General features: G+C 41.4%; 2 protein-coding genes across 2 annotated transcripts; both read left to right on the forward strand.

Moving 5' to 3' along the window:
• The first annotated feature begins 1,987 nt into the window (after positions 1-1,987).
• Positions 1,988-9,645, forward strand: LOC117057804 (vomeronasal type-2 receptor 26-like). Its single transcript, XM_033168645.1, has 6 exons — positions 1,988-2,205; positions 2,850-3,141; positions 4,207-5,058; positions 5,812-6,039; positions 7,596-7,722; positions 8,735-9,645. Exons 1-6 carry the CDS (start codon positions 1,988-1,990, stop codon positions 9,643-9,645), a joined length of 2,628 nt encoding a protein of 875 aa, XP_033024536.1.
• A 3,801-nt stretch (positions 9,646-13,446) lies between these two features.
• LOC117057805 (vomeronasal type-2 receptor 26-like) lies at positions 13,447-25,374 on the forward strand. The gene is made up of 6 exons (XM_033168646.1): positions 13,447-13,664; positions 14,323-14,614; positions 15,309-16,169; positions 17,031-17,258; positions 23,534-23,660; positions 24,476-25,374. The coding sequence occupies exons 1-6, from the start codon at positions 13,447-13,449 to the stop codon at positions 25,372-25,374; spliced, it is 2,625 nt and encodes an 874-aa protein (XP_033024537.1).
• Positions 25,375-25,669: the final 295 nt, after the last annotated feature.

Consider the following 25,669-nt stretch of genomic DNA (forward strand, 5'->3'; position numbering starts at 1 on the left):
AGTAAGCACCAGTAGAAACCAGTACGCACCAGCAAGCAATAGGAAGCAAGAGGAAAGCGAACCAGTACAAAACAGTAAGCACCAGTACAGACCAGTAAGCACCAGTAGAAACCAGTATGCACCAGCAAGCAATAGGAAGCAAGAGGAAAGCGAACCAGTACAAACCAGTAAGCACCAGTACAAACCACTACAGACCAGTAAACACCAGTAGAAACCAGTATGCACCAGCAAGCAATAGGAAGCAAGAGGAAAGCGAACCAGTACAAACCAGTAAGCACCAGTACAAACCAGTACAGACCAGTAAGCACCAGTACAAACCAGTACGCACCAGCAAGTAATAGGAAGCAAGAGGAAAGCGAACCAGTACAACCAGTAAGCACCAGTACAAACCAGTACAGACCAGTAAGCACCAGTAGAAACCAGTACGCACCAGCAAGCAATAGGAAGCAAGAGGAAAGCGAACCAGTACAAACCAGTAAGCACCAGTACAAACCAGTACAGACCAGTAAGCACCAGTAGAAACCACTATGCACCAGCAAGCAATAGGAAGCAAGAGGAAAGCGAACCAGTACAAACCAGTAAGCACCAGTACAAACCAGTAAGCACCAGTACAAACCAGTACAGACCAGTAAGCACCAGCAAGTAATAGAAAGCAAGAGGAAAAGTAACAGAAAGCCCCAAATGGCTGAAAAACTCAATTTCCCAGGATCCTTAGCCCTCGCAAAGGAACTACTATGAAAGGGGCCTGGGCAGGGCAGGAAGGGAGTTAGCTCCCTTATCTCCCTCCTGATCTCTTGCAATCAGCTGTTGAGCGGGTTCTTTTCAACACTCTCTTTCCCTCTTGTTAGCCTTTAGCTCTTTCTGAAACAGAAAAAGCAGGATCTGCCTTTCCTCCCTGGGCAATTTGGCTCCAGGGACCATGCATTCGCTCCATAAGACACACAGACATTTCCCCTTACTTTTTAGGAGGAAAAAAGTGCATATTATGGAGCAAAAAATATGTAAGTATTGTGTATAGGATTTTAGTCATAACCACACACAAAAAACGTAACCGGCAGTATCAAAATAATACTCATGCAATATATTTCTCTCTGTATCAAAGGTTCCTCACAGACATAGTCTACATGTAGAGATCAACAAAGTTCAGCAAAGTAACGTAGTAACAGAGTGAATAAAAGTCCCAATAAACGATATCGTTCACAAAGTCCCAGATATGAACTTATCCACATATGTCTCTGTGTTCGTGTGGTCCAAGTAATCCAAACAAGAGGTTTTCCAGAATAATAACCCTGTTTTGCATGTACACTATGTCTGTGAGGAACTTTTGATACAGAGAAAATTATATTACATAAGTATTATTTTGATACAGCTGGTTACGTTTTTTGTGTGTGGTTGTGAATGCTTCTACGTAACCTAGGTTTGTTGTTGATTTGCTAGGATTGTAGTCATGACACATGGCTGATCAGGGATATAGATCCAGGTCTCCTCAGACAATTTCCAAGATGCTAACTACACCATATTACATTTTGGAGTCCCACTTGGCTACAGGGTTTTTTATGATGAGCTCCTAACTTTAAAATTCACCACTACACAACTGGTCCCTTATTATCTAACCAAAGGGAATTCAAAAGTGACAGTACTGAATAGGTGACAAACACATTTTCTCCAGCATTTCCACAGGGAATACCTAGCACTTAATGAATAACTACTTTCCTGTTTGATTATTAAGAAGACTATAATTAAAGCTGCTGCTTCTCAAAAATCCTCATGGATTTTCAGTGATAGCTGTCAAAGGATACTATAAATCTAATAAGAATAGAAAGGGTCTGGTATCCACAGGTCTGAGCTTGGAGACGCCCAAATTGCAGCTTCTCAGGAAACTAAATTACCATTCAAATGAGACAATTTTCATCTTGGATCTGCTACTCATAGTATTGCCAGAAAAATAGTGGTTTCTGTATAGAATGAAGATAGTATTGTATTAAGGATGGTTGTTTTAGTAATCTTGCTGCTGGAACTGTATCCTTACATGGTATGTCAGGCTCACATTGCAAAATGCAGGCTCCAAGGACCTCATCGTCCACTTCACATGTATCATCAGCCAGGAGATTTCATCATTGGTGGCATTGTTTCCCATGGTGGCTTCTTATCCACTTCAGCAACATTCATGGAGGAACCTCCACCAGTACTGCCTGAAGAACTTGTGTAAGTACTCAGCCTCTCATGACCAATCTCAGAGCAGCAGCTTCAGAACAATGGCTGATGCTGCAAATGTCAACTCAGTTATCTTTGATTTAAATAAACCATACTGATCTGAAAACTCACATAAATCAGTTGTGAATAAAGGGAATAACACAGAAGCTCCCATTTATGGGATATATACTAAGAAATATTGAATACAGTGAAAATATACTGATCCCACAATGGAAAGTAAATTCCATTGTGCTCTTTTAGGTTTAGTTCTTGGTAGGGGTGTATAGATTGGCATTCTAGTAGTGCAGTAAACTGCCAACCTAGCAGTTCGAAAGCACGAAGTGCAAGTAGATGAATAGGTAGCGCTCCGGCAGGAAGGTAAATGGTGTTTCCGTGCGCTGCTCTGGTTCACCAGAAGCAGCTTAGTCATGCTGGCCACATGACCCAGAAGCTGTACGCTGGCTCCCTCGGCCAGTAACGCAAGATGAGCACCGCAACCATAGAGTTGTCCATGACTTGACCTAACGGTCAAGGGTCCCTATATCTTTACATTTAGTGCAGTAGTAAACCCAGCTGAACTCAATAGGATTAAGTTCTGAGTAAATATTTAAATGTTCCAAGTGTTGAAGATGCTTCTCAAACAACTCTCATTCTAGGGTGGTGCCCAAGGCTTATCAGCACATCCTGGCGTTGGCATTTGCAGTTAAGGATATCAACAGATGCTCCCACATTTTACCCAATATCACCTTGGGCTTCCACATCTATGACAGCTATGCTAATGCAAGGAAGACATATCTTGCCACGCTGATACTTTTATCCAAACTGGAGAAATGTGTCCCCAACTATGTATGTGATATTGAAAATAATCTGACAGGAGTTATTGGAGGACTCGACTCTGAAATTTCCTTTTATGTGGCAACAATTTTGGATATCTATAAGATTCCACAGGTATGACACTTATGTGCAATACCTCTATTAGATTCCATAGAGGAAAAGAAGAGGCTAGGTTCCCAACACCAATTCAGGATGTATGTCCCCCACTCTAGCAAGGACCCTCTTATCCCTAGCATTCGTTGTAGGAGAGGGATCCACCCTTTCATTTCTACTATGAATTCTAATCAAAATATTGCTTTGCAGTAAATTTGCATGGGAAGGGAGAATAATTCATTCTCTATTTCAACCACTTCCCCTTTTCAGGAGACTGATACCCCAAGGTCCACTGGTGGGATAATGGATTTCTCCCTTAGCACCTATGTTTGGGTATGCAGCATTTTCTACTTAGTGAGTAAGGCATGTGCATTCAGTGTGTGTGTGTGTGTGTGTGTGTGTGTGTGTGTGTGTGTGTGTAGCTTTCAGGATTCAAACACAGGTAACTGGCACTAAAATCCTTCGCTCCCCTCACCACATCATGCCCCAAAAGTAATGGGTTTGGGGAAAATTAAACACACAATGAAGTAGTGCTAAGTAGCAGAAACAATCAAGCTTTGCCGGAAAGGAGTAATAGTAGTGAGCAGCTGCTTCACAATTGAAATAAGGGTTCAAAAAGAAGTGTGAGGAATCTTGGAAAAAGGAAGCAGAAACCTCAGTTTTGTTCTGGGCTGGGATCTGTGCATCATGAAGAAAAAAGGAGAGTCTCTAGAAAAATAAATCCCCAACTTACCATTCTGACATAGCTAAATAAAATCTAATGCAAGGGTAGCTAACCCTCTTATTGGGGCCTGATGTGCCCCTCCCATCAAGTTTATTCAACCCACAAGACCTACCAAAGTCGGCAATGAGAAAGATTTTTTAAAAAATAAATAAATAAATAAATAATAGACAAAGTGCCTGTGCCCACTCATCAGATCAGGAATGGGAAATGATCCCAGTTTTCAGATCATAGGAATGTGTGCATTTTGTATAAATGAAAGACAGCATGCAGCCAGCAGAATTCATCATATAATGTACATGAATAGTTTGAAAAAACTCTGGAAATTATATTTTGTCTCTCCCCTTCTTCCATTTCCTCTTTAGCTTATTTATGGCTCTGCTCCAGTGATGAATGATAAAACCCCAGGGCTTTCCTTCTACCAGTTGACACCCCAAGAAGACCTTCAATATCAGGGAATTATCTCTTTGCTTCTGCATTTCAAATGGACATGGATTGGGGTCATTGCTGTGGACAATGACAATGGGGAAAGATTTGTGCATACAGTAGTTCAATTGTTTTCTCAAAATGGCATCTGTTTTGCCTTCATAGAAAGACTTCCCAATTTTAGTTTTATCCCTGAAATTAATGACATGCTACAACAGGGGGCAAAACTACGTGATAAAATTATGAGCAGCAAAGCTAATGTAGTGGTGAACTATGGAGAATCTTACTCCATGGCAATTTTAAAATGGCTTCCATACCTATCAGAACACGATATGACAAATAATGTAAAAAGTAAAGTTTGGATAACAACATCTCATATTGAATTCACTTCCTTTGTCTATCAAAGAAATTGGGATTCAGGACTATTCAATGGTGCTATAGCCTTTGAAATTCACGTCAGTGACCCACCAGGATTTCATCAATATGTTGAGCACAGAAACCCTTCCAACACAGATGGGGATGGTTTTATCAGGGACTTCTGGCAACAGGCTTTTGATTGTGTATTCCCAAATATCACTGCAGACCAAGTGGAGGGGAACATTTGCACAGGAGAAGAGAAGCTGGACAACCTTCCCAGATCATTTTTTGAAATGAGTATGACAGGCCACAGTTACACTATCTACAGTGCTGTCTATGCCATGGCCCATGCTTTGCATGCTATGTCCACATCCAGACACAGAGGAAAGGCATACGGAGGGAGAGTGAAGAATCAGAATCAACTGTTTTGGCAGGTAACGGGTTGAACTTCTTCAGCTTGGAAGAGCACTGTTACTCCCTCACAATGTGTTGGTTTCCAAAATACTGTCAGGTTTCTCTTTCATGTCAGGGTTCAAAAATTTGGGCATATGGAATATGAGGAGGATCTGAATCTATAATTTTGTGGACAGATGATGGATGTGTCTTTGTTTCCCAGATGAAAGGGAAATGATGGCTGTCTCTTAGTTTGAGCAGAAACCCCCCTGTACATGATAAAACATTTGCATAGAAGATATTTTGTGGCTCATTGAGATGCCATTTCACTAACTCTCATGAAGCAGTCCACAGAGATGAGCAGCATTCTTGCTATTCTAGTTGTTGTGGCAACTGCTCCATAGAGCGCAAACCTGGGAGTAGCTATGTAGCTGCTATATTGTTGTGCATAGGCATCCAGAGCTGTAGAGGCGACTGCAATATGTTTGACAATAAATAATTATCTGTCATGTGCATTCCTTTGGCTGTGAAACTGCATTGACAGACTGCAAAATTTTCCTCAGAGCAGGGGTGTCACACACCACTGTTCTGTCTGAGGGATGGAGCAGGGAGAGGGAGGCCTGACAGAAAGAATGAGAGAAAAACATTTATGTGAGAGAAAACTGGTTGCCTTTGTACATGCTTGACCCTGACTCCACTCACTGTAGTTTCTGGCCACAGAGAAAATTGATTGCTCGGTCCTGTATTATACTGCAACCTTTTCTAAACACCTGTCTTTCTGTATTTCAATTTAGCTCCACCACTTTCTGAGAAGTATCTCATTTAACAACACTGCAGGAGATGTGGTATCCTTCAACAAGAATGGGGAGGTAGCATCTAGCTTGGATATTATCAATTGGATTATATTCTCCAATCAATCCCTTCATAGAGTGAGAGTCGGAAGGATAGATCCTGTAGTTCCTTCAGATCAAGCATTCACCATTGATAAAGATGCAATAACTTGGCACCGCTGGTTTAACCAGGTAGCATCCAAGTCGCAGGCATTTACCAAAAGCCGCAATAACAAACGAACCCTGATGTTCTATCCTGAAGTTTAAAACTGATTTCATTTGACAACAATGAACACTTGTGAAATACTTGCTTTATTTTTAAAGGAGGATGTACTGGTAGTGTGGACCAAGAAAGGATTTTTTTTTATAAAAAAAAAATTAAGATAGGATAAAATGTGACTGAAAGGGTGAGGCAAAGGGTATGAGTGGGTGAAGGCCTGTCCTGAAGGTAAGCCCCACTGATGCAAACAATCTCAAAGGCAATGCTAGACAGCCCAAAAGGTCAAATACTGGTCTAGGTCCAATACAACAAGCAAAGGCCAGGTTCTTGCCTCTGCAGGAGATTCAGGGTAGGAAAACCTGGAGTCAGTCCTGAGATCAAAGTCGATAGACAGTCAAGCCATGTTCCATCAATATAGAGCATCTTCCTTGCTTTGCTTTCATCCCTTCCAATCTTGACTGATGATCTGGATTTGCTCCAGCTGAGCAATTGTGTCTCTCCACCTGATGAGGCAAGTGATTCCCACCTGCCCTGAGCCTCATCCGTCTGAGTGACCACAAACTTCCTCTGAGAACTAAGAAGCCTCATGATGTCCACCTGGTCAATTCGTGAGCTGGGCTGTGTTGCCTTGCCTGTCTCAGTCTTCTAGAGTGTGTTTCCCACTGTTCCTGATGCTTCAGAGCCAGCTGTGTCCATAGAGATGGAGGGACCTCTGGTTCTGGTGATGTGTCCTTTTCCCCTGGCTCCCATGGGCTGTCAGCTGCCCTTTGAACATTCCCTACTACTGTCTTGTGAGTACCTCCTAACTGCCCAACCTCTCCTGCCCAATCTTCAATTTGCACCAGTTGTGGCTAACACTACTTTCCAGGGTCCTCTTCCCCTTCCTCGGTGTCCAGATATATCACGACAAGAAGGCAAAAGGGGATGAAATGAGACAAGAGGGAGAAACTGAGAGTTGACAGCAGGAAGTAGAGAGGAGACAACTAGAGTTGATAGAGGAGCTGAAGAAGAGAAAAAGGGAGGGCTGGTAGTGAAGGTGTAGACAGTGGAGGAAGGGAAGGAGAGGGATGAGCTGAAGAGACTGGTGCAGGAGTCATGGCACACACTCGTATTTACTGCCATTTTCCTTATTTATTTACATATTACTTTTGTATGCCATCTGTACAAGTAAGCTAACTTCCCACTGTGATTGATGCATATTTTTATGAATAGCTCAGTTCAATTCCTTTAATTTTTTTAAAAAAACTGGCTCAATGAACACATTTACTTAATATGCATATTTTCTCTTAGAATATACAGAGACTGAATTCATCAAACATCCCCAAATGAGTTCCTCTACCTCAGATAGTATCTGTTCAGACTAGGGTTGGCAATTGCTTCTACAGTGTCCAGTGCCCTCAAGGGAGCCAATTCATACTCTACTGAAATGCTGTGTCACTTTAGTAACACAAAGCAGGGTTCAGCACCTGAGGTATTCCAAATGTGTTGTTTTTATGATTATCATTCAGCTCTTTCATTGATGGATTAGGCCTGTCCTCTTTCGGCCTGCACTGAAAGTTGCCAACCAGGATCTAGCAAGAAAGTCAAAGAAGGGAAGCCATTTTGCTGTTATGATTGCATCCTATGTCCAGAGGGCAAGATTTCAAACCAGGAAGGTAAGAGACAGAGATGATTGCACAGTCAATTGCACTTAGTTTCCTCATACATGATGGGGATCTAAATCTAGCCATGGCTAACAAGTTATTTTCAAAGTGGCTGTTATGGATAAGAGTGTAATGCTGTGCTGACCAGAGCCAATAATCACACCAGGGTGGGGTGGGGTATTGTATTCAGACTTCAGTAATATGGTACTGGGGAATGGATTCCAAAGCCTTTATACCTAATGGGTGCCCAAGAATTATTTTTATGCACCATGCTTAGATCAAGCCATCAGGAGTTTATATCATGTTACATGCCAATTGGTTACAAAGCGTTGATGTATACATTGCTATAGAATCAAGTTATTTGTACACTATTCAGCTTTTTCTACTTGTTCTTCAGTTTCGTGATAATAACATCTATCTTCTGCTGCTGCTTCCTTATTTTGAAATCTAAGGTCAGGTTTCTCTCTCCCTCTTTCTCACAAAACTGAGAATATGGTCAATTGTTATTCATTACAGTCATGGGATGCTTTTTGCATTCCTCATCTGGCTTACCATACCCTTGCCATTATAGCCCAATATCATATTATAGAACCACAGAGCTCCAAAGCAATTAAACAAGTCCCCACAAAAATTCATAGTATTTTCCAATTTGAATAGCTACAATACAGTGGTCACTTGACTTTCGAAAAGAATGGGTTCCGAAAGAGCTTTTGGAAGTCGAAATATTCGTAAGTCGAAGATCGCCATCTAGTGTCTGAGAAAAACATCACAAGTCGAAAAAACCGCATTAAAATCTTCGTAAGTAGAGGTATCGTGCTGCCACTTTCCCTTCGTAATTCCAAAATTTCGGAAGCGGCAGCCCTTTTTTTTAGCTCTGGGACCCGTTCACAACTTGAAAATTACCTAAGTCAAGTTGCTCGTAAGTCGAGGTACGACTGTATTATTTTTTCCCGAGTGTGAGGGGAAATGTTTCTGGGACTGATAGTATATATGAGAGCTAAGGTTAATACTTTTCTTTTCCCAGATATGAATGACTGTACTAAATGCTCAGATGAAAACTATCCAAGCAAGGAACGAGATGTATGTATTCCCAAGGGCATCAGCTTCTTGTCGTATGAAGAACCTTTGGGCATCAGTTTAGCTATATTTGCTTTTTCTTTTGCTTTCATCACAGCTCTGGTACTGGGAACATTTCTGAAGAACCACAAGACTCCCATTGTCAAAGCCAACAACCAGAATATCACCTATAGTCTCCTTGTCACCCTCTTGCTATGCTTTCTTTGTGCTTTGCTGTTCATTGGCCAACCCGGAAAGATGACATGTCTCCTGCAACAAGCTGCTTTTGGCACCATCTTTTCAGTGGCTGTTTCCTGTGTACTGGCAAAAACTGTCACTGTGACTCTGGCTTTCACGGCCACAAAACCAGGATCCAGGATGAGAATGTGGGTGGGGAGAAGGCTGGCCAGCTCCATTGTCATTTCCTGCTCCCTTATTCAAGCAGGCATCTGTACTCTGTGGTTGGCAATCTCTCCCCCATTCCCAGATGTTGACAAGCACTCAGTGCCTGAGGAAATTATACTAGAATGTAATATGGGGACTGTGGTTATGTTTTACTGTGTACTTAGTTACATGGGTCTTCTAGCAATAATTAGTTTCGCAGTGGCTTTCCTTGCCAGGAAATTACCAGACATTTTCAATGAAGCCAAGTTTATCACTTTCAGCATGTTGGTATTTTGCAGTGTTTGGTTGTCCTTTGTTCCATCCTACCTGAGTACCAAGGGGAAATACACAGTAGCTGTGGAGATCTTCTCTATCTTAGCCTCCAGTGCTGGCCTATTAGGTTGCATCTTTTCCCCCAAATGTTATATTATTTTGTTGAGGCCTGAGCTGAATAATAGGGAACAGATAATAAGCATTAACAAAATGAAGAATTAATCATCTCTTTTTTCTCTTTTTAAATAAATGGAGCAGTAGTTCTAGTGGAATTTTCACATGTGTGTTTGTTTTATAATAGAAGCATTTTAAGCTTGCTTTTTCATCAACAAGGCTCCCAGAGTAGCTAGCAAAGATCAGCAGTAAGAAAGTCCTTGTCCTCAGGTTTACAATACGCACATTATATTTTAAAAGCACTCTCAAAGCTTCATTTTAACCTTGTGTATTGAAGGTTATGTTTGCTCTTGGTTTTATTAGGACACTCACACTTGATGCTGTTTATACTGCTTCAGAATTTAACCCCTACAATATTTTGTTGCTGATCCACACTTGTCCTCTTATTATTTCTTGTTTTCTTTTCTTCGTCTTGATCATCCCAATCCCAGTTATCCTTTGTCATGGGAAATAGGTTCAGGAACCAACAGAGGTCAGCTTTGGGTGTGTGTGTTTCAGAACACAAATGATAACATCATCTGCTACAGTACACAGGTAACAACAGAGTCCAGGGCCATCTTAAGCATATCCGGTGCAGTGGTGCAAAGATTCCACCCCACCCCCGTTTCCCAGAGTTGTTGACCCAAGCCTCTGCAGGGATCACTCTCCTCCTGCGGGGGCTTGGGAAAGAAGCTGCACATCTGCCAGCCATATAGTTGGCAGGGTGCAGCTTCCATCCTAAGCCTCTGCAGGGATCGCACTCCTCCCGCGGGGGCTTGGGAAGCAAGCTGCATGCCCACCAGCCATATGGTTGATGGGGCACAGCTGGCGGCCTGCAGGAGGGAAAAGGGCGGCCGCTGGCAAAGCCGCGCAGCTCCCCCACTCACTGGGGCACCCCTGAGAGACCAGGGTTCAAATCCCCACTTAGGTCAGGAAGCTCTCACATCTTGAGCCAGCCACTGCCTCTCTCAGCCTAGCTGACCTAACAAGGCTGTTGTGGGGGTTAAAGGAGGAAGGGAGAGTCATGTATGCCATCTTGAGCTCCTTGGAAGTAAAAGGTGGGATAGACAGCAATTGAAAGAATGAATAAAGGCACTCTGTGGCAGGAGGAAGGAGGGCCCCCTCCCCCTGTGCACAGTAGGGAGGTGGTGATGGAATACAAGGGAGCCCCCACCCTGCAAGGTGGGGAGGGGGATAATCTCAGTCCTGCTTAGAGCAGGATTTTAATGGGAGGATAGACCTTCAATAGAAAAAAAAAATCCCCAGGTGTTAGAATGTGTCCTTTGCTCTTTGACTCTGAGCAAACTGAAGACTCAATATTTGAATTCCCTTCCTTCCTTCCCTCCCCGCAAACAAACACACTTCCTCCAAAAGCAAGTAGCTTCTAGCAGAAGCCAGAACAAAGTTCATGAGCTTTGGAATTTCTGTTGGTGGGGTTTGCAAGGCATTTTTTTTTCGTGGGGAGGGAGATGTACAGGTGAAGAAGAAGAAGAAGAGTTTGGATTTGATATCCCGCTTTTCACTACCCGAAGGAGTCTCAAAGCGGCTCACATTCTTCTTTCCCTTCCTCCCCCACAACAAACACTCTGTGAGGTGAGTGGAGCTGAGAGACTTCAGAGAAGTGTGACTAGCCGAAGGTCACCCAGCAGCTGCATGTGGAGGAGTGGAGACACGAACCCGGTTCCCCAGATAACGAGTCTACTGCTCTTAACCACTACACCACACTGGCTCTCTTTATTTTATTTATTTCACCTTTCTTGCATTTATATCCCATCTTTCTTCCATCATGGAACCTAAGGCAGCAGCCTCATTTGAGGTCTCCAGCTGGTCCCCCATCCAGGCACTGATCAGCGCTGGTCTTCTTCGAACTGGAGTCCTTAGCTGTTGTTGGACTACAACTCCCATCGTCCCTAGCTACCAGGACCAGCAGTCAGGGAAGATGGAAGTTGTAGTCCAGCATCATCAGGGAACCTGGGGCTGAGAAAGGCTGGATCAGCAAGAGTGGCATCACAGGTGTGGGGCCCCCTTAGACTACTTTGCAGGGTTGCTGGGTGCAGATACTGTAGCTGGAATTCTGCAGGGTGCTGCTGGAATGTGACCTGCATTTTATGACAAGTTATTGTGCATTCATGGGAAACACTGGGCTTTTCTTGTCGGAACTTTCCTCTCGCCTTTCTCTTGCACCTCCCCCATCCCAGACCAGTCTTGGACACCTGTTACTTCATGAGGCCACGTAAACCGGTTCGGGAGTGGATGAGGCCCGACTAGCTGGGGAGGAGGAAGGACTGCTTTCTCCCTGGCTAGGCACACCCATTTAACCCAGCTCTGAGATGCGCAAAGTGGCCCATGCAAGAGCGCCATGCACAGTCACTCTGCACCTACCCCAAGGGCTGAATCCTGCTCTGATCCTACAAACCCAAAACACCTATTGCTTTCTCCCCCCTTCCCCAATATTAGACCTTTCCCAACCCAAGAGGTGGCTCAGCCCCCCGCCGGAGCCCCTCTCCCTCGGGCCCCTCCGTGGCCCACCTTAAACTGCCAGTGGGCGGCCTGCAGGAGCTGCTGGGCTTGGTCAATGGCGGATCAGCTGCTGCTGCATCAGCTCCTCCGAGGCAACGCTCCCCCCGACACCACCATGGTGTGCTTTCTGCTTCTCGCCTGCCATGGGCAGGACTGATGCCGGCGACGCTGGACTTGTGCTTTGCCAGACAGGGCCAGGCATGGCGGGCAGCCGGAGGGGGTGGACTGAAAGATGGGGACACTGACAGTTGCAGTCCGCCTCCGCCTGCTAGGCTGAAGCAGATGCCCAGCGCTGCCATCCAGGGAGCCCTGGCTGCCGCGCCAATGGGAGGTTCACCGCCGGCTTCCCCACGATGGCGCCCGCGGCACAAGAAGAGGCGGGCGAGGGCGGCGCTGCTGGTGGAGGTGCCCTCCGGAACGTGGCACGGTGGCGCCCCACACACTAGCATCTATGGCTAAGACGCCCCTGACAGAGTCTCTGTGATAATGAGAATATAATGAGCCTTTCAGCTTTTACTGTTCCTTGTGAAGGAGCAGCAAAGTGGAAATCACAAATTAAAGATAACAATCAAGCAGAGAAGGTGTCATTTCCTTTGATAGTATTCCTTCTTTATACTAGCAGTTTATGGGGTAACTTCTTTTTTTAATACCAACTAGTTTGTATTTTTAAATAAAACCTTAAGGTCACATTTTAGCTCACTAAAGATCTTTTCTTAAAAAAAAATTATTGTGCTTTACATGTTGAAATGTGTAAAACTATGCTGAGATAAGAACCACCAAATTCAGTGGGCCTTACTCCCAGACAACTATTATGAACAGTATTGTAGTACTGTAATGCCTTAAGGGCTTATTGATAATGTGAACCCAGGTCTCTGCAGCCTAGTTTGAACATTCTATGTACACCACTCTCCATTAGGGAGTCCCTTTTGGCTACAGCAGCTGTTAAAATGAGCTCCTAACATCAAAATACACTACTATACCCTTGTTCCCATATTATCTAAAAGAAGAGAATTCAAAATGATACTATTGGAAATGTAACAGCAGTTCTACAGTACAGGGAACCTCCCATTCTGACTTAATAATTATCTTCCTGTCTCATGATCAAAAGTACTGTAATTAATTCTGCTTTCCAAAGCCCTTATGGAGTTGAAGTGAACACTGGCAAAACTCACAGCAAAACCTGTGGAAGATGTTATAAGCATACTCAGTACCATTTAAAAGGTGTGGGATCCACTTATCTGATATTGGATGCTCCTAGATTCAAGAGAGACAGTGTAAAAGTAATGAGAGTGTTGCAGAAGAGAATAGGGAAATATTTGTGCATAAGGAAGATTTCCCCTTGTTCTAAGGATGGCGGATTTGGTAGTGTTGCTGCTGGCAATGTTTCCTAACAAGATATGCAAAGCCCACGTGGCAAAATGCAGGGTGCAGGATCCACACCATCCAGTTCACACATATCACCACTCAGGAGATTTTATTATTGGTGGCATAGTTACTCATGGTGGTTACTACTCCAGTCAAACAGCCTTCACTGAAGATCCCCCACCAGCGTCGCCTGAAGAGCTTCTGTAAGAACATAATTATTGTTTGGTTTTTTATTTCTATTTCTCATGTCACTTGAATTATCAGCCTCAAAACACCTGCTGAGGCTGCAAACATATGCACACTTATTTGGAAACAGCTCGCTTTGAATGATATGATCCATTTCTGACTGAAAATGGAGAGGTGTGTGCTTTTAAATTAATGTTTTTAAAGAAATAATGAAGAAAATAATCTCCCATTTCTCCACAAGAGAATGAATAATGCTTCATCTAAAGGAATATCAATTTTGTGTATCTGAAATACCACCTTTAAATAGTTGTTATTGCTTTTTTAAAGTAAAATAAAAATTATTTAAAAAATTTTTTTAATACCAGTCCATTTGTGGTATTTTTAACTTCCTGAAAATCTTATTCCCATTTATCAGGGAATAAACGCTACTGAACCCCATATTGTTAAATTCAGAATGCAGTACCCACACTATCATCAGTCATGAGAGTTAATCATTGATGACATTGCTTCACTGGAGGATTCTTCTCCAGAGCCTCCAGAACTTGCAGCACTTATCCCACAATCACTTTCATTGGAGTAAATCCCACTAAATGCAAACTGATTATCTTCTGAGTTGAAATATAAGGGGCTTACCAGTATGAAGTATTTTGACACAGATTGCAACTCTTGTTCTAGTGTGGTGCCTAAGGCTTACCAGCACATCCTGGCCTTGGTATTTGCAATAAAGGAGATCAATGAAAACCCTCACATCTTACCCAATCACACCCTGGGCTTCCACATCTATGACAGCAATGACAATGCAAAGAAGACGTATCATACCACAATGCTACTTTTATCAACACTGGAGAAATTTGTCCCCAATTATATATGTGACATCCAGAATAATCTGACAGCTGTCATTGGGGGGCTTGACTCTGAAATCTCCCTTCATGTGGCAACTATTTTGCATATTCATAAGATTCCACAGGTAGGAAACTCTTGTCTGTTTCCATGTGGAGTATGAGAATCCAATGCCATTTTCATACTTTCTTGATCTTTCCAGATTTTATTTTGTGTGTTGGAAGGAGAATTAGACACATTAGAAATAATCAGATCAACAATTATTCTCTCCCCCCCTCTCTCTTATACCCAGGCTAATAAAAAACCCTTCTTACAATTCATTCATGAAAGAGGGAAGACATTATAATCAGAACACAATGCTCCAGCAATATAAGTGAGATTCATGTCTGACTCAGTATAAGGCAGCTTCAAAGGTTCCTGTGTTTATTGCAGTGACCCTCTGGTGACTGCAAATTGCGTGTACTCTTGCTTGTACAATTTGCTTGCACTCTTGGATGAAACCAATTTTCTTGACGTACTTCAGTTTGGGTCCCCTGCCTGGCAGGCAGCCTCTTCCAGAGGGCAAGGCCCTGGCAGAACCCAGGTACAAAAGACAAAGGATGCTCAGCGCATGGCCATGCATAATGTCATGGCATATGTGATAACGAATGCTCTCTGAAAGCTGATGACCTAGACCATTCTCTCAAGCCCTCTTGTAAAGTTCAAATGCCTTTCAGGGTTCTTCTAAAGATTCCCATAGTAACATATGTAAATGGATATAACTAGTTCAATCTGTTGTATAATTTATGAGAGCTTTCACACTTTCTCCAATCTCTCTTTAGCTCACATATGGCCCTGCTCCAGTGGTGAATGATAAGACTTCAGGACTTTTCTTCTACCAGATGGCCCCCCAGGAACGCCACCAGTTTGCAGGAATTCTCTCTTTGCTTCTACATTTCAGATGGACATGGATTGGGGTTGTTGTGGTGGATAATGACAATGGAGAAAGATTTGTGCAAACTGTGCTTCCAATGTTTACAAAGAGTGGCATCTGCTTTGCCTTTCTAGAAAGATTCCCCAAATATAGTTATGCCAGTGAAAGTTATGACATGTTACAACAGGGAGCAAAAATACATGATAGCATTATGGGCAGTAAAGCTAATGCAGTGGTGGTCTATGGAGAATCTTATTCCATGGTATTGTTTAGATGGCTTCCCTTTCTATCAGGACAAGAGCAGATGACGCTGAACATGAATGGCAAAGTATGGATAACAACAGCCCAGATTGAATTCACTTCATTTGCATTTCAGCGGAATTGGAATTCAGAAATGTTCCATGGCTCTATTTCTTTCACAATTCACTTTAATGACCCAGAAGGATTTAATCTATATGTTAAGAGCAGAAATCCATCCATTACAGATGGAGATAGTTTTATCAAGCACTTCTGGGAACAGGCCTTTGGCTGTAAATTTCCAGATTCCATGGCTGGCAAGGTGGAAGAGAATGTTTGCACTGGGGAGGAGAAGGTGGAGAGCCTTCCTGCAGATTTTTTTGAAAAGAGCATGACGAGCCATAGTTACAGTATTTACAACGCTGTTTACGCTGTGGCCCATGCTTTACATGAGATGTCTTCAGTCAAGCATGAACAGAGAGCAATGGTGCACCAAATGAGGCAGAGGAATCAGAACCACAAGTTCTGGAAGGTAAGGAGTTGAAGATCCTTAAGTGGCAGAGCAGAACACATTGGGTGTTACTTCCTCCCGACATCTGGTCTTCCTCTATGCTTCTAGCCTGCTCTTTGCAACTTAGTTTTCCAAAGAGGATGAGAAAACCAATGCTGAATCATGACTTCCCACACAAAGGAGGAGGGGGAGAATTATAGTTACGGTAGTCTGGTTGATTTGTGGCATATTGTGATGCTTGCAAATTCTGGCTGTACAAAGTTGGCACTTTCTGGAGAAAAAAAGAATATGGTCATGGGATCGTTCACACAGAAAGTATCCTGTTTTTCATGACAAAGTGTTTGTATGGAAGATCCCACAAAGCCAGCTGAGATGCCAAACTAATAACAACCAGGAGACGATAATGGCTGGAGGCATCTGCCCCAGTCCCTTAGCAGCCCCCATCCTCCAGATCCTTCCTCAGAATGAAGGGGTTAATTAGCTAACCTGTATATATTTACCTGAATGTACTGTTAGTCCAGAAGTATAAAAGAACTCTTTCTTATGGAGGCTTTTGCTGTGAACTTTGATCTGCATTACACTCCTTACTGTGTAAGCTATGACTAAGAGTCTGGAGATAAGAGTCTGCATCTGGAGATAACAGTAGAATATCAACCTTGCACAGAGAGGAACTGTCTAGGTCAGATAGGATGGCCTTGCGGAAGTGTGCACGAACCAACTCCCATCTGACATAATTACCATGCTCCATTGGCACTGGGATCTGCACTCACCATTTGATGAGGCTTAAGAGTTTTTCCTATGTATCAAAACCCTTTCCTGGAAACAAGTTTCACCATCTCTACCTTTTTTCCTGAAACTACTGATTTTCTTTTTCCAATCTAGCTCCACCAATTTCTGAGAAGTGTCTCATTTAACAACACTGCAGAGGATGAGATTTCCTTCAACCCAGATGGGGAGGTACTATTTGGCTTGGATGTTATCAACTATGTTATATTATCCAATCAATCCTTTCAGAGAGTGAGAGTTGGAAGGATGGATCCACAGGGTTCTCCAGGTCAAGCATTTACCATTGATGATGATGTCATAATTTGGCCCAGCTTATTTAACCAGGTACAGTCCAACTGTCAGCTACTTCAAAGGTTTTCTGGGATTGAATGAGCACTGATGATCTCTCCTTATGCCTAGAACTGCTTTCAATTTGGCAATCGTGCACACCCACAAAAAGATTTTTGATTGAAAGAAGATTACTATTTATTAATTATGTCCAGGTTGATGTGCAATAAAGGGGCGAAGAATAAAAAGATTAGCTGAGAGCAGACATGATCAGGTTGTTTTTAGAGGAGCAATAGAAGAGGAGAAAGAAAGAGAAGTGGTGAATGGGCTTGAGCAGGAGATATGGAATATATCATTCTTACAGGAGTGGTTGGCAGGTAAAGGTGACACAGCATACCTGGCCTCCCAACAGCAATGCAACTGCATTACTGGGTGAGATAGGAGGAGGGGTAATACAGAAGAAAGGTCAAAGCACTGTAAGTGCACTGGCAAAGGGTATGTGTTGGTTGGGGCAACTTTTCCACTGTCTTCCACTCTCCCTTCCAATAAGCGACAGTGAAAGCATTGCCAGAATGACTGATATTTGACAGCCCTCCCCACCAGCCACTCTTTCTGGTTTTACTTGTACTGGTTTTTATTTTTCAGTTATTAACTACATTTGTATACTACCCATGGAACTAATTTATTTTGCCAGTTTTTGTCACATATGCATATTTTAAGCCATAGGTCCATTTCCTCATAAATCTGATTTTTAAAATAATGCCCCCCCCCAATATTTTTATTATGCTTTTTCAACGTTACAATCAAACAAAAATTTCAAAAGAAAAAGAGATAAACAGAGATAAAAAATTATGAACATAATACATTTCTTTGTCATTATTTTTGTCCCTATCTGTACTTATACTCCGCCGAGTATTGTGACTTCCCTCCCCTCCGACTTTGGTTTTTTAACTTCTCTCCATTCTTACGCTTTGTTTGTTCTCATGTTTCCAATAGTTTACATGCCTTCTTTTAATTTTAGGACTAGATATATTATAACACTGCAAGTATTTCATCAAATCCTGTTGGTGTTATATTTTTACAATGGTTTTTAAAAAATCCAATAAACTTACTCCAGTCTCCTATAACCTTTTGGTTACTTTGGTCTCTTATCCTTCCTGTCATTTTGGCTAATTCTATATATTCTAGTAGTTTTACTCTCCACTCTTCAATTGTTGGTAGTTCCGGTGTTTTCCATTTTTGAGCTAACAACACTCTCGCTGCTGTGGTGGCATATAGAAACAGCCTCTGATCTTTTTTTGCAACTTCCTGTCCAACCATACCTAATAAGAAGGCTTCTGGTATTTTATGAAACGTATATTGTAACATCTTTTTCAACTCATTGTATATTGATTCCCAATATTGATTTACCTTTTCACAACCCCACCACATATGATAGAAGTCCCCGTCCTGGGTCTTACACTTCCAACACTTCTTATTTCCTATTCTATACATTTTTGCTAGTTTTGTCGGTGTGATATACCAGCAGTACATCATTTTCATCAAATTTTCTTTTAACACCACACATGTTGTAAATTTGATAGAATTATTCCATAATTTATGCCACTTATCAAATTGAATATTATAACCCAATCAATCGCCCATTTTATCATTGCTTCTTTTACTAATTCATCCTTTGTGTACTACTCCTATAAGAATTCATACATTTTTGTCAATAATTTCTCATTTCCTTCTACTATCTCAATTTGAAATTTGGACTTATTTTTTTCAAAACCAATTTTCCTTTTATCCTCATTAAATACATCATACACCTGGTGATACTGTATCCATCCTGTCATTCTATCCATCACAACCTCATAAGATTTCATCTTCCACCCTTTCTCTGAATCTACCAGTAAATCGTTATAGGTAATCCAATTCTCCTCCATGTTTGTCTTTTTCACAGTCATAGTCTCTGTTGGGGATAGCCACCTTGGTGTTTTTCTTTCTAGAAAATTTTTGTATCTTTCCCATACTTCATATAATGGTTTTCTTAACGCATGTGATTAAGGGTTTAACAACAGGTTTGGGTGGCACGCCTACCTCTGGCGAGATAAGGTGAAAGTGCCACCCAAACCTGTTGTTAAACCCTTCTAGATCTAGGATATCTGTATCTTTTAGTATTATCCATTCTCTTAACCAGATTAAACATGCCGCTTCGTAATAAATCTTCAAATCCAGTAGCCCAAACCCTCCTCTTTCTCTTTTATCTACTAATAACTTATGTTTGATTCTCGGCCATTTTCCTTGCCAAATGAATGTAGATAAAACTTTCTGCCATTCTTTAAATATTTTTGTACCCTTAATCACTGGCAACATTTGAAATAAGAACAATAACCTTGGTAATATATTCATTTTTATTACTGCTATCCTTTTTTTTTTAAATAAGAATTTATTGACGTTTTTTCTTATAACAACATATACCCACACCCACACCTACATTTATACAAATACAAAACAAATACACTCATAAAACAAATACAAACATTGCCAAGTTTTCTTATTAAAATCTCTCCTGAAAAAAAAAAAAATTCCTATTTCTAAATCTTGACCATTGACTTCCCCTGCTTTTTCACCTTCGGTTTTATATCCTTGATCTATTTTTTAACCACTTCTTCTAAAAGTTAAACACAGTTATATATATAAAATACAGCAATCATCTTACTCAACTTAGTCTATATTTCATCTTATACTAGTTTTACTAATAATACATCATCATCATAATACATCATCATAAATCTTCATAAATTATTCTTATCAAATTCTATACTTACTCCTCTATCCTTTAACCTGCTGCTAGTAACATAAAGCTTCAAATATCTCCTTTCTTATTTAAAAACAAAAAAGCTAAATAAAACTAACGGTCTTCACCCTACGATTTCAGAATACCATAACAAACCATTTTAAATTTTACTTAATACTTCACCCCACTCCCCCTCTATCCATTGTCTTTCTCCTAGTGACACCAGAGCCAAATTCCCAATTGCCGTCTTTTCCCAAATAACCACAGATCCAGGCACAGTTCAGAACGCTCCTTGCAGCAAGCTTCAGGGTATCCAACTCATCTTCTTTCGGCTGCTCCGTTCCTTTAAACCATTCTTCTTCTTCTTCTTCTTGTAAATACCTTAATTCTTTGTCCCTTGCCCCCGAGCTCACACCTCGGGGTCTGGATATAACAAATCTTATCATCGTCTTGGGGCTGCCACCCCCCAAAAACGAACCCTTTTCCCGGAGTCGCCCTGTCATTTCTCTCCATCCTTCAAGCAACCCTCTCAGCTCCTTGCCAAGGTTTCCTTCCAAAGTGTCAAAATTTTTAAAAGCCTCCTCTGTGGGTAGTAAATTTCTTTTCAGATCCCCACACAAGACTTTCACTTTCCGATAAAGAAGTTCCAGTCTCAGCTCAGTGAGCCTTTGTTCATCCGTTAATCCAGAGTTCAAAACAAGTTCGAAGACAAAGTTCAACATAGTGGAAGAGGGGGAGGGAGTGAGTGTCAAATTACAGTTCCTGTCTCTATGTTCTTCCTTTTGTGAGAGTTGTTTTTCACCTCGGTTTAAGCTTTTCATCGCCATTTTTCTTGAAGCCAGAGTGCAAAGACCGACACTTCAAACGGAGATATCTTTCACAAATTTACTCCCAAAAGGGAAATTGTAACAGTCTCACTCATCAAAGTTCAGATACTTTGTAACCAGTTCTGTAGCAGCAGTCACTCAAACTGGTTAGCTTCTTTCATCCGAAGGGAGGGAGGCAGGCTGCCTTTCTCCTTCCCCCGGGTCGTCTAAAAAGCATAATAACTAGTCCAATCAAGTACTCACAACCACCGGGTTCTTCAAATCCATGCATCACAGGTAGAACTTCAACGCTCATTTCGGGATTTGTCGCCGCATTTACATCCCGGTTGGGGCATGTCCCCTATAGCCCGGCTCCGTAGTCCCTTCACCCCCACTCCCCCTTTACAGGGGGAGCGAGGGAAGGGTTCGGAGCCACAACGGGCACAGCCGGGGAGCCCAGGGTGCGGGACGCTCTTCCCGCACCCCATCGGAGCCCCGCTTTGCAGTAGCGGGGCTCCAACCCCCGGGATGGACTGGGCGCTTCACAGCTGAAGCAGCCCACGACCACCCGGAATGGCGTCGCCGCCGGAAGTCTCTTTATTACTGCTATCCTGCCCCATAATGACAGTTTCAGTCTTCCCCAAACATCTATATCCCTCTTGATTTCCTTCCAGATCGGTATGTAATTATCATTGAATAAATTTATATTTTTAGATGTTAAGTTGACGCCAAGATAATTTATCTGTTTGACCACCACATCATATCTTTTTTGTAACTCATCACTTTCAGTTTTACTCATATTCTTTGTCAGCATTTTTGTTTTTTCCTTATTCAATTTAAATCCCGCTAATTTTCCAAATTTCTCTATTTCATACAGCATTGCTCCCAGGCTTTCCTGTGGATCTTCCAGTGTTATCACCAGATCATCAGCGAATGCTTTAAGTTTGAACTCTTTCTTCCCTATTTTAATCCCTTTTATCACATTCATATCTCTTATTTTATTTGCTAAAATTTCCAACACCAATATAAATAGTAGCAGAGATAAGGGGCACCCCTGTCTCGTACCCTTTGTTATATTTAATTTTTCTGTTAATGTATTATTAATGATCAACTTTGCCATTTGTTCTCCATATATTGCCCTAATTCCTCTCAAAAAATTTCCTCCTACTTCCATATTTTCTAAAGTTTTTTCCATAAATTTCCAGGACACGTTATCAAATGCCTTCTCCACATCTATAAATACTAGCACTGCCTTTTTATTTATCTTCATTTATAAATACTCAATTAAATCCACGATGATCCTTACATTGTTCTTCATCTGATAGAAAGCCTGATTGGTCTTTATGTATCATTTTGTTTAAGACTTTTTAAAATCTTGTTGCCAAAATGTTTGTGAATAATTTATAGTCCAAATTTAATAAAGAAATTGGGCGATAATTTTTAACATCTAATAGGTCTGTATCCTGTTTTGGTATCAACGTTATGAACATTTCTTTCCATGATTTTGGAGGTTGTCCCCTCGATAAGGTATTGTTCATTACTTCTAGTAAAGTTGTGCTCAATTGACCTGCCAGTTCTTTGTAGTATTTCGCAGACAAACCATCTGGACCCGGAGCCTTGCCTGTTTTCAGACTTTGGATTGCTAGTTGCAGTTCCGAGATTTCGATTGGTGCATTCATTTTCTCTTGATCTTCCTTCGAAATTTTTCTTATTCTTTGACTCTTTAAATATACATCCATTCCTTCTTCATCTTCCTGTCCCTTTTGATATAAATCTTTATAAAAAATTAGGAATACTTCTTCAATATATTTGATTTTCCCTGTTATCTTGCCCTCTTTCCTAATTTTATTTATAGTGTTTTGTCTCTGCCTTTTTTCAATTGCCAGGCTAGCAATTTCCCTGTTTTATTCGCATATTCAATTTTTTGTTTTGTTTTATCCACTTCATTTTCCATTCCAATTCTTGATTTACTAGCATTGAATATTGGGTCTGTAAAGTTTTAATATTTTGTTTCAGATCTTTATTCTCTGGATTTGTGTTCAATTGGTTCTCCCTCTCTAATAGCGATTTCTCTATTTCCTTTTTTCTCCTTTCTCTTTCTTTCTTTTTAATATTATTTTGCATGATCAGGAAACCTCTTAAAACTGCCTTGCTTGCATCCCACACAGTATTAATGTCCGTTCCTTTGTCTAAATCAAAGTATTCTTTTAACGTTTCTCTCGCTTTCTCTACCACCTTTTGATCATTAAACTTTCATTCATTAATTTTTTTAAAATATGAATTAAGAGAAATATTCTGAATGCATATTTAAATCCCCGTTTTAATCTATTTTAACAGTGCTGCATTAGTCCACTAGATGCTGATCAAGACATATTGTACTGGATTCACAAAGACTGAATTTATCGAATATTTCTAAACATGATCATTCTCCTATGGTAGTGGCTGCTGGAACTGGGAATGGGTGTAGCCCTAAGACTGCTTTATCGATATATAAAAACAAAATAAAAAATAAAAAATTCCTTCCAGTAGCACCTTAGAGACCAACTAAGTTTGTTCTTGGTATGAGCTTTTATTTTGTTTTGACTATGGCAGACCAACACGGCTACCTACCTGTAATTTATCTATATATAGTATATCATACTAGGTATTTTCTATCTCTCCGCAAACAAGTGGACTCAGAACCTGAAGGATTCACCAGTCACTGTTCTCTTCATTATCATTCTGCTCTCTCATTTATGGATTAGGCTCAGCCTCTTTCTGTATGTACTGAGAGTTGCAAACCTGGTTCTTACAAGAAAGTGATGGAAGGGGAGCCATTTTGCTGCTATGATTGCATCCCATGTCCAGAAGGGAAGATGTCAAACAAGGAGGGTAAGAGATAAACATAGAATGCTGGATCCACTCTCAATTATTTGCACTTAGTTTCCATTGAAATAAATGTAAGAAATTTTAGTGTAAATGCCAGTCCTACCTACCACCCACAAGCGTTCCCTGGAAATCATACATTAGGCAAGCATTTAATCAATGAGTCCATGATTTCTACTGATACTTACGGGAATCAGTTATCTCTTTCCTCCTTCCACCATGGTTTGTTCTTATGATGGCTGCAGCCAAACAGCAAAAGAGAGACAAAGGAAAAACTGGTTTTGTTTGATCTCTCCTGCTCTCTGATTTTTCAATCTAGCTCCCCTTTCCTCTCTGCATGGTTCATGCCCCAAAATGGTGGCCACTGACTAGCAAAGCACAATAATGAAGGAAGGGGGAAAGCTCTTGCTATTCAGATATCTGAATCTGAGGAGTATATTGCAAGCTTTGGGAATTAGTCTTCATATTTGCATAAGTGAATCGGCAGGTAAAAAGCAGGCTGATATTATGGCCTGTGTGTATTTAAGTCAGTCTGCATTGGACATAAATGCTACTGAGTTATGACATCATTCCCAGATTTAGCACACATGATCCCAAATAGTTTACCATATCATTTTTATCCCTGCATCATCCCAAACTATGATGCTTCTTTAGATCCATGTAGACCTTAAGCAGTCACACTCACCCTTGCACACTTTTTATCATATCAATGCTGCCTCTATCATCTTATTTGAACAGCTCTGTGTAAGGGTAACAGTTACATTGTGCTGTTGATATAGATGGCAACTATGTGAACTCAGAATACATCTTTCTTCTTCCAGATATGGGTGACTGTAATAAATGCTTAGCTGAAAACTATCCTAGCAAAAGGCAAGATACATGCATTCCCAAGGATATAAGCTTCTTGACTTATGAAGAGCCTTTGGGCATTAGTTTAGCCTTCCTTGCTCTTTCCTTTGGTTTGATCACAGCACTGGTGCTGGGAATAATTCTGAAGAACCGCAACACTCCCATCGTCAAAGCCAACAACCGAAACCTCACCTATACTCTCCTCATCTCCCTCCTGCTCTGTTTCCTTTGTGCTTTATTGTTCATTGGCCAACCTAAGACGGTGACGTGTCTCCTCCGACAAACTGCTTTTGGCATCATCTTTTCAGTGGCTGTTTCTTGTGTGCTGGCAAAGACCATTACTGTGGTTCTGGCTTTCATGGCCACCAAACCAGGTTCCAGGATGAAGAAGTATATGGGGAAAAGACTGACCAACTCAATTGTTCTTTCCTGCTCCCTTATTCAAGCAGGCATATGTGCTGTGTGGCTGGCAACATCTCCCCCTTTCCCAGATGTTGACATGCATTCCCTGACTGAAGAAATTATATTAGAGTGTAACGAGGGCTCTGTGATTATGTTTTACTCTGCTCTTGGCTACATGGGCTTCCTGGCAGCTGTGAGTTTCACAGTGGCTTTTCTTGCCAGGAAGTTACCTGACAGTTTCAATGAAGCCAAGTTCATCACTTTCAGCATGTTGGTCTTTTGTAGTGTTTGGTTATCTTTTGTTCCAAGTTACTTGAGCACTAAAGGCAAATACATGGTAGCAGTGGAGATCTTTTGTATCTTAGCCTCTAGTGCTGGATTGTTAGGTTGCATTTTTTCCCCAATTTGTTATATTGTTGTGTTAAGACCTGACTTGAACAACAGGGAAATGCTAACAAGAAGGGCATAGGATATGTATCTAGTAATCAACCAGGCTGCCCATTGGTTTGTGGATAGCAGATTCCACCACCAAGGTCCCTTCCAGCTCTGTATATTCAGTGTAAACCTGTCCCTACACCTGTACCATCAACGTGCTATGTGCAAGGCCTTTTGGCCAAAATACACTCACTGTCTTGTAAGGCAGGTAGCTGCTGTGGAAAGAGCTTTTTTCATAGAATCATAGAATCATAGAGTTGGAAGAGACCACAAGGGCCATCCAATCCAACCACCTGCCAAGCAGGAAACACCATCAAAGCATTCCTGAC

The sequence above is a fragment of the Lacerta agilis genome, chromosome 14 (assembly GCF_009819535.1).
Source record: "Lacerta agilis isolate rLacAgi1 chromosome 14, rLacAgi1.pri, whole genome shotgun sequence".
Lineage (NCBI taxonomy): Eukaryota > Metazoa > Chordata > Lepidosauria > Squamata > Lacertidae > Lacerta > Lacerta agilis.